This window comes from Salmo trutta, chromosome 1 (assembly GCF_901001165.1).
Source record: "Salmo trutta chromosome 1, fSalTru1.1, whole genome shotgun sequence".
NCBI classification, from domain to species: Eukaryota; Metazoa; Chordata; class Actinopteri; order Salmoniformes; family Salmonidae; genus Salmo; species Salmo trutta.
Window position 1 is genome coordinate 23,145,334 of NC_042957.1, and position 9,639 is coordinate 23,154,972.

Here is a 9,639-nt window from a genome sequence, read left to right on the forward strand (position 1 = left end):
CACACATATTTGATTTGCATATAGCTCGTCGATTCCGTAACAGGCTAGTTATCTCCGCTTGATTTCTCCATGGCCCATGCAGCCGTATCTGCACTGGATTTGGGGAGCGAGAAACTGTTGTTACAGTTTTTTCCCGAACCTGTCCGACTTCAACTGCTCTACAAGGTGCCCCACCGTGGATTTAAGATGAGCGATTTTATTTCTAAATTCGATCAAGAGGGAAGATTCGTCGTAATCGTTTATTTGGAATCAGGCACGATGAAGGGGGGATATATGAGTAAACGACCTGGGTTTTATTGTCAAGAGGACAGAGGGGCATTTGTCTTCGAAATAGACCATCAAATATCAAACGTCTTTCCTGTCGTGAACCACCGTAATTCGATCATTTTTAATAAAGAAAAAATTGGCTTTGGGGATTGCCTAAACATTTACAGCAATAAGGACAAAACACTCTGTGTTGATGTGGGGTCAGATGATACCTACACACCCACCGATTGGAGTTACGAGTATGAGGTGCCCTTCATGGATGTGGAGTTGCATCGCATTCAAAGTAATTCTGCCCCAAAACAAAGTGATGAATTAAATGTACTCTCTGAAAATGTAGTCTATGCCTACTGTAATTGTTTGTTATTTTTATGTTCAAGGTGTTGGAGATGTGCTGCTGAACCCTTGGAGGGAGCTGTCATGGACTGAGAAGTAGGTCACATTGGAAATTAATTTCCTGAATCTATCAATAACAAAGTAAATTTGTTCTACACCAGTAGAGGCTAGTCTGTGGCTTAGTATTGGTGGTCTAAAAGCAGTCTGCAGGCTGTCTGATGTAATATTATGACTCTTTCTATGATATCCCATTTCACCAGAGGAAGGGGGTCACTGAGGAAGAATCTGGTCTCCTTCAAACCTGCCTGCCAGTCTCTGAACCAAGTCAGGGTTCTGCTGATGGGTCCTCCTGGGTCAGGAAAATCCAGCTTCATCAACTCTGTCAGATCTGTGATGTTCGGAAGAGTCCTTCTCCTGCCTTTTATTGGCACTGCAACAAAGGGTTTCATCAAGAAGGTATAGTGTCTGTAACAAAGAGTTTTTAGCATAATAGATTGATAATGCCTTGACAGAGATAGAAAGCTAAGGAGTTACATTTGTAACAGACAGAGAAATGCTTGAGAACATCTGGACCGCCATATCAATGTGTCTGAATGTGAGGACCTGCCCGGTGGGTGGGTGGGTGGGAAGGGATATATACCAAAGATACTCCCCTTTCATCTATGGATATACTTACTGTATGTTGGTCTTTTTGGTGGTCATTGTCTGAGTTTGTCTCTAACAAAACTAGCTTACAAAAGACTGACAACATTGTCTTTCCTCTCTCTATCTACCCAGCTGAAGTCATATGACATCCGGTCAGAGAGAGGGGGGAAGCCCACAGCTCTGACCCTGTGTGATGTGTTGGCTCTGGGGGACGGCGAGACGACTGGCCTGACCCTCCCAGACGCACTGGCTGTCATCAAGGGGCACGCCCCCGAGGGACACAAGGTAGGTAGCATTTGTTTTCTTTCTGGGACTAACAATGTCTTCATGATGATTCCTAGCCTTGCTTGGGATAAAGATCAAAGGAAACTCCATGTTATATTATTAACATGTTATGCATATTATTCACTTTGTAACCAACATACACATTATAGCTAACATGGGGACAGGGCCGTGAACCCAGGTCACTGGGTTGCATTGTGTCAATAGGGTTAACCCACTTGGTGGGAATTATAACATGGCTCATTACTGGATCGCAACAATATTCATTTGTTTGTTCTGTTTGCTTTTTATGGCAACACAATGACGTTGTCCAACAATAGTTTCAAAGTGATGCGCCCATCAAAGCTGAGACTTCAGGTTACAGACCTAATCCATCAGTAAATGACCAAATCCATTGTGCGGTGTTTGTTTTGAATGCCTGCCAAGTCATGACCACCAGTGAGGACCTTACAGAGACACTGAGGACACTTCAAGCTGAAATCTCAGACCTAGGTGAGATTTCAGAAACACACACACACACAGACTACTGTATACACATGTAGGATCTTAATTTGAGCCAGTTTGCTACAGCAGGAAATGTTAATTACTATGTGGATTATAATTAATGCACATTTTTGCAGAGGTTGATACATTTTACATAAGGCAAATCAAGTCTGAAATTGAAACATGGAAATTACAAACTTTAGAAGACTTTTTCTCAAATACACTACAAGTTTGCATTTCCTGCTGTGCAGGAACATTCTCAGCAGCAAAAGAGTGATAAAATTAAGATCCTACATCTATATGACCCTGTGCCCTCCAGACATCCCCCAGGTGGTTCTGTTGACCCATGTGGACCAGGTGTGTCATGCTGTCCAAGAGGATGTGAAGTTTGTCTACTCCAGCCGGATCCTACAGGAGAAGGTAGGCCTACTTCAAAAGTTGAGGATTAGGTGTAGTTTAATGTGTTGTAAAACCATTATATCTGCAATCCATCTTCTATCTTGTGTTTTGCTGTGCCACAGATGCAGAAGGCAGCCGAGGTGGTGGGTTTGCCAGTGTCCTATGTGCTTCCAGTTAAGAACTACTCCAGTGAACTGTCTGTGAGCTGCAACACTGACATCCTGCTGCTGAGTGCAGTTCATCACATTCTCCAAGCTGTTGATGACACATTTGAGGATTACTGCCCTCCAACCCCTGCAGATGCCAGTCCAGTGACTGGCATCTGCAGTGCCAGTCCAGTCCAGTGCCAGTCCAGTCCAGTGTTTAATGTTTGATAAGTAACTGGGTAGGAAGGTGTCATGCTGTAATGCATGTGTCATTAGCAGTGTTGGGAGTAGTTACTTGAAAAAGTAATATTACATGAAAGTAACACGTTATATTACTTGTTATATTACTTTGTGTTGCTTTCATGCAAATAAATCTCAAAACCTCAGTTTGTTTAACTTTCTGAGCCTCAGAGGGAGTGAGGTAAGCCACAAACGCTCTACAAAAGATGGGTTCATCTAATTCCTTTTTTTATCCTTCAACCCGATCAGCAACATCTTGGTCACAACTATTTCCTAAGTGGTGTAGTCTGATCTATTCACTGATGTATTTATGTTTGCATTGAAGATAATACCAGAGTATAGGTAGCTTCTCACACAAGACTACCTTTTTATGCACTGTGAGATGCACAGGAGGTTGGTGGCACCTTAATTGGGGAGGACGGGCTTGTGGTAATGGCTGGAGCGGAGTAAGTGCAATAGTATCAAACACATGGTTCCATGCGTTTGATGCCATTTAATTCGTTCCGTTCCAGCAATTATAATGAGGAGTCCTCCCCTCAGCAGCCTCCACTGGTGAGATGTAGGCTAAGCACTGTTGTTTTCATCCATTTACAAATCAAGAAAATATCGCCCTAATTTTCTGTAAATTCAACCATCTAAATCAATAATTCCATGTGTCCTCCTTTGGCTTGATAGAAAACAACTGGTACAAATTGATAATCCCCAAACTGCAGCCATATTCCAGCGCACTGATCATAAAATTGAAAGTCTGTCTAAACAATGCACAATGGTAATTTAGAATCTATATGCATAGGCAATAGGCATACATACAAACTACGAGTAGACAAGGCTATTTGCGGAATCATTTCATGAAGATGGATAATTTGGAACAGGGAAATAATTTTAAGAGTCTGCTGTCAGATACATTCCCTCGTATTGGGAAAGTTAAACAAATGAAGAAAAAAAAAATAGAAAAATTGGAATTGCCTATTTATGTCATCCATTGAAATGGATGTTGTGCACAACCGAGCCTATTATATAAGCAAAACCTCTATTTCCTTTTCATTCACAATATGCCGCCAGTGCGACCATTGCATAGAGCGCACACTTGCCACGAATCGGTGAAGCCCTCTACTGGCTTTGCTATCACAGAAGCGATCAATGGCAAAGATCAGAGGTGCGCCCTCTATCAATTTTTATGGACAGCTGTCGTGACAATTCTCCAAATAGGTTTATCCGCTCGCCGGAGGACCCAATGAGGAAACAAGTCCAGATCGGATAATGGGAACGGTGGGGAAATCTTTTCTGGAAAAGTAATGCTTTACTTCCCCAACATCGGTCATTAGAAGATGTTTGTAATGTCTATATATGTCTTTAACCTCTTACTACACAACATACACTTAGTATTACTTTCTTAGCTACAGTATACATATCTCCCTGGCATATTACATCATTTATGAAGCAGCATACAATACATTTTTGGACTCACATTGTTGTGCTCGGCTCACTTGAACAGGAAAGTGGCGCGGCTGTCCGAGTTAAATTGTTTTGAGCGCGGCACAAATCATGCTTCATTGACAGCATGGCCAATGTTGAATGTTTATCATTTTAAACTAGGAAAAGAGCCCTTTAATCCCAGATTTGGGACCACACAGTCACTGATTCCTTCCAAACCACTCGTTGAATTTGCGATTTCCAACTTGTTGTGTAATGTTTATGTCCAATGGCCGATGAGCACTGATGTTTTATCTATAATTTCTCTTCGTTATTTCTCTTCATATGACAAGGATTAAAAATAATTTTGCCAGTAGATTGTTGACTTGATTCATGATGACTGCTAGCTAAGATTGTGAAAGCATGATGTTGAACTGATCAGTCCAATCAGAGCTACTGTAGATATAACGTGATTTGACGTGTTTTATCTGTGGCCAATGAACTTGAGACTTCTTGGATGGACACTTCTATGGCAGCAGCCGAAGGGCTCTAATTTTCAAGGTCTGCTCTTACACTTGGCAGTGATGTAAAGTTCCCATGAGTGACAGAATACTGAGACAATCACGGTGCAACGTTCCGTATTTTCTGCTGGCTTGCAAGTGAAATCCAATTTCCTCTCCCTTCGTCATTCCCGTAATTACCCATCGATATGGATGGTCAAAGTGAGAAGGGAATCGAGCTCCATAGGGAACTCCTGGGCTGCAAACTCATCCTTGACCTCCTCTGAGATGCTGTGCAGGAACATATCAAATAGTGCCTCTTGATTCCAAGCACTCTCCGCTGCCACGTGCGGAAATCCACCACAGTCAGCTACACTGCGGGAGTCCTGACGAAACTGGATTAGCTTCCGAGCAGCCTCTCGCCCAGACAACTGGGCATCAAAGACCTTCCTCACTTCTCCCACGAACCCCTCCAGACTAGCGCATATGGCCGGCTGTTGTTCCAACACAGCAGTAGCCCAGGTGAAAGCCCTCCCGGACATTAGCGTGATGAGGTAGGCTATCTTGGAGCAATCAGAGGGGAAGGAGGAGGGCTGAAGCTCGAAGACGAGGGCACACTGAGCTAGGAACGCCCGACAGGTGCTCGGCTCTCCATTTAAGCATTCCGGAGAAGGTAAGCGGGGCTCCCGAGAAGGTGGAGGGACCGATGAGATGGCGCTGCTAGTAGCTGAGTCGCTGAGTGGGTTACCACCATGATGGGCAGCCTCCCAGACAACCCGTGGAATTGCTCCAGCAAACTGTCCAACGCCTGGTCATGGCATTCAGCCAACGTTTGGACCCCCTCCACAAGGCCACGAAGCAATTCCTCATGCCTACCGATGGTGGCTCCCTGGGTGGAGATGGTGTTGCGCAGCTGGCCTGGGTCTGCTGGGTCAGTCATGGCCAGTTCGTACTATCAGGTATCAAGGTAAGACCGACATGCAGACCGTGTTGAAGTAACAATGTTTATTACAGCAACAGGGGAAAAGGTACAGGACGGCAGGCAGGCTCAGGGTCAGGCAGAGGTCGGTAATCCAGAGGTGGGGCAAAGGTACAGGACAGCAGGCAGGCTCAGGGTCAGGCGGGCAGTTACAGGGTCAGGACAGGCAAGGGTTAAAAACCAGGACGACGAGAAAAGAGACTGGGGAGAAGCATGAGCTGACACAAAAATGCTGGTTGACTTGACAAACAAGACGAACTGGCAGCAGATAAACAGAGAACACAGGAATATATATACACAGGGGATAATGGGAAAAATGGGCGACACCTGGAGGGGGGTGGAGACAATCACAAAGACAGGTGAAACAGATCAGGGTGTGACAATTGGTGTCCTTTAGTAGTGGTTTCTTTGCAGCAATTCGACCACGAAGACCTGATTCACGCAGTCTCCTCTGAACAGTTCATATTGAGATGTGTCTGTTACTTGAACTCCGTGAAGCCTCATGAGAACCAGTTTCATCATAGCGTTTTTGAGTTTTTGCGATTACAGTTGAAGAAATGTTCAATGTTCTTGAAGTTTTCCCAATTGACTGACCTTCATGTCTTCTCATGAGGACCGCCACAGGAATGGAAGATCCAGAGTTACCTCTGCTGCAGAGGATAAATTCATTAGAGCTACCAGCCTCAGAAATTGCAGAAGACCCATCTCAACATCAACTGTTCAGAGGGGACTGCGTGAATCAGGCCTTTATGGGCAAATTGCTGCAAAGAAACCATTACTAAAGGACACCAATAAGAGAAGAGACTTGCTTTAAACAATGTAAATATAGTTTAACCTTTATTTATCTTGGTGTAATACCCTTGTTAGAACCAAGTATTGAGTTTATTTGTTATAATTAATTGGTAATGTACAAGTTGGTTTACTTTTAAGTTTATGTTTTGACCAATAAGGTAGCTTGTTAAGCTGTGGCCAATGGGAGAGTTGACCTGGTTAACGGGAGGCCTGGGGGGAAAAAGAGAGGGAGAGAGACATGGAGAAAAGGATGGACATTACATTGACAGTTTGAAGAAAAATTATACAAGATGACAATAAAAATAGAACAAAACCCATACCTACCGATTTTATTTTACAAGAGTTATCATTTGTTAAGAAAGACTTTGTAAAGACTGAAGCTACCGTCTCATCGTGGAGGTATTTGACAGCCTTCCAACACCGAGAGAGAATTGCTTGGGGAAGATTAACGAGTTCATGTTTCCATGGGATATCGGTTACTGCTAAGGAGTACTGTCTACATTGATAGCTGTGCTTGCTGTGGATATTGTGAGGAAACTGTCGGGTCACGTCAATTCGAATCTGGTATTAGAACAAATTATTTAGCAAAAAGTATCTCAGGATTTCTTTGTTCTTTAATTATTGCAAACACTTGAATGGTAAATATGTTGTTCGTATATACGGTCTCACTGTAACACCACGCAGGGCAAAACAGCGAAGAGAACATCACATCCTTTTGTTCTCCCTTATATACTCTGACAGAGATAGTTCCCGCTCAATGCTGGCCTGCCAGAGGGAGGATGAGCGTGGTTTAAACTTGCTCATCCTATCGTCGGCGTGCAGGCTGGTCCCAGCCTCGTGACGCACTTCCTGTTGCCGGGTGTAGTTCTTGTCTTCAGCAGTTGACTTATCCGTAGTTTATATACTTAATATTGTAGCATAGCTTACCCGGTATATTATATAGGTTATGCAAACAAATAGCCAGTTCAACCCTAACAAAACCTGCACGGAACTGATATCTACCAGTAGTGAGTAACCACAACGATGGTGTGCTTCTGGACTTTGTGTGTCTTAATGTTGTTTTGAGCCCCAACGGGTGAAGCAAGCTTGAAATAATTTGGACATGGGTTGTGCACGATTCATTGGGGTTTATTATTTTTATTTATTTTGATGTGGTACAGGGAGATGAGGAAGTGTTGGACGGGCAAGGAGGCATGGCTGAGCCAAATAGGAATCCTGACTTAATGAAGTGGTGATTAAAGAGCTCAGCCATGTGCTTCTTGTTAGTAACAACCACATCATCAACATTAAGGGACATGGGTAGCTGTGAGGAGGAGGGTTTATTCTCCAGGTCTTTAACCGTTTTCCAGAACTTCTTGGGGTTAGACCCACAGAGAGAGAACTGCTCCTTAAAGTAACTAACTTTGGCCTTCCGGATAGCCTGAGTGCACTTAATTCTCATTTGCCTGAACGATAGCCAGTCAGCCTGAGTATGCGTGTGCTGAGCCTTTTGCCAAATGCAATTCTTGAGGTGGAGTAACTCTGCAAGATCACTGTCGACTCAGGGGTTGAACCTGATTTTTAATTCAAAATTTCTTTATGGGGGCTTGTTTGTTAACAATACCACTGAAAATATAAAAAAAGAAGGTTCAAGTGTCTTCGACAGATGGGATCAAGCTGATTCTATACCATTTTACAGAGGCAAGTTTATGAAGGAAGGCTTGCGCATTAAAGTTTTTAGGAAGCTGGCCTTCTAGGCAGGAACTCTGCCTAGAAGGCCAACTTCCCGGAGTCGCCTCTTCACTGTTGACGTTGAGACTGGTGTTTTACAGGTACTATTTAATGAAGCTGCCAGTTGAGGACTTGTGAGGTGTCTGTTTCTCAAACTAGACACTAATATAATTGTCCTCTTGCTCAGTTGTGCACTGGGGCTTCCCACTCCTCTTTCTATTCTGGTTAGAGCCAGTTTGCGCTGTTCTGTGAAGGGAGTAGTACACAGCGTTGTATGAGATCTTCAGTTTCTTGCCAATTTCTCGCATGGAATAGCCTTAATTTCTCAGAACAAGTATAGACTGACAAGTTTTAGAAGAGAGTTCTTTGTTTCTGGTCATTTTGAGCCTTTAATCAAACCCACAAATGCTGATGCTCCAGATACTCAACTAGTCTAAATAAGGACAGTTTTATTTCTTCTTTAATCAGCACCACAGTTTTCAGCTGTGCTAACATAATGCAAAAGGGTTTTCTAATGATCAATTAACCTTTTTAAAATGATACATTTGGATTAGCTAACACAACATGCCATTGGAATACAGGAGTGATGGCTGCTGATAATGGGCCTCTGTATGCCTATGTAGATATTCCATAAAAAATCTGCTGTTTCCAGCTAGTCATTTACAACATTAACAATGTCTACACAATATTTCGGATCAATTTGATGTTATTTTAATGGGCATAAGCAAATTTTTTCTTTCATAAACAAGGACATTTCAAATTGACCCCAAACTTTTGAACGGTATTGTTGGTTGCCGTTGTGTCTGTATATGGAAAAATACCAGTTTAAAAATGTTCACCAATCGTTTGGTCGAAAGAACACGCGACTTTCGGTCGACCAAGGTTTATTTTGTCAGGGACGGCCCTAATCGAACTTTCTCACTCATCATTATTCACAATTCATTCAGGACCATCCGTAATCATGGTAGCATCCACATTATGTTTCTAAACACTTTTACATTGTTCTATTCTTATTTACGATAAAAGTGACTCAAAAATGACAGAATACATAATTTACCATTCATTTCTATTGGGCACGAACAGCAAATGTTAACAAGTTTGTAGAGTCACAAACTTGGTGTAATCATCGCATGCTAGGAATATGGAACCAAAAACTAAACTTTTGACTACTTTAATACAAATATAAGTTCATTTGTTTCAATACTTTTGGTCCCCTTTAAATAGGAGGACTATGTGCAAACAGTGCTTTAATTTCTAAATGGTTCACCCGATATGGATGAAAATACCCTCAAATTAAAGCTGACAGTCTGCACTGTAACTTAATTCATTGTATCATTCCAAAGTGCTGGGGTACAGAGCCAAAACACAAAATGTGTCACTGTCCCAATACATTTGGAGCTGCATATTGGAGCCATAGAGCCCCCCCCTGTAACCAGCCAAGACTCAGTCC

General features: G+C 42.7%; 1 protein-coding gene across 2 annotated transcripts; it reads left to right on the plus strand.

The window, feature by feature from the left end:
- Positions 1–33: 33 nt before the first annotated feature.
- LOC115189655 (interferon-induced protein 44-like) lies at positions 34–2,941 on the plus strand. 2 transcript variants are annotated; one of them, XM_029748287.1, is made up of 8 exons: positions 34–550; positions 645–696; positions 861–1,056; positions 1,378–1,530; positions 1,848–2,019; positions 2,330–2,430; positions 2,532–2,725; positions 2,770–2,941. In XM_029748287.1, exons 1-8 carry the CDS (start codon positions 70–72, stop codon positions 2,774–2,776), a joined length of 1,356 nt encoding a protein of 451 aa, XP_029604147.1. In that variant the 5' UTR covers positions 34–69; the 3' UTR covers positions 2,777–2,941. The 2 variants fall into 2 exon arrangements, with proteins under 2 accessions (XP_029604147.1, XP_029604096.1); XM_029748236.1 differs by having other exon boundaries at positions 2,532–2,941.
- Positions 2,942–9,639: the final 6,698 nt, after the last annotated feature.

Bases quoted from the DNA above. Each gene is read 5' to 3' on its own strand.
- LOC115189655 (XM_029748236.1), top strand. From the start codon at position 70: ATGGCCCATGCAGCCGTATCTGCACTGGATTTGGGGAGCGAGAAACTG. The intron at 551-644 runs GTAATTCTGCCC...TTTATGTTCAAG, and splicing joins GGAGTTGCATCGCATTCAAA to GTGTTGGAGATGTGCTGCTG. The intron at 2,020-2,329 runs GTGAGATTTCAG...TGTGCCCTCCAG, and splicing joins AGCTGAAATCTCAGACCTAG to ACATCCCCCAGGTGGTTCTG.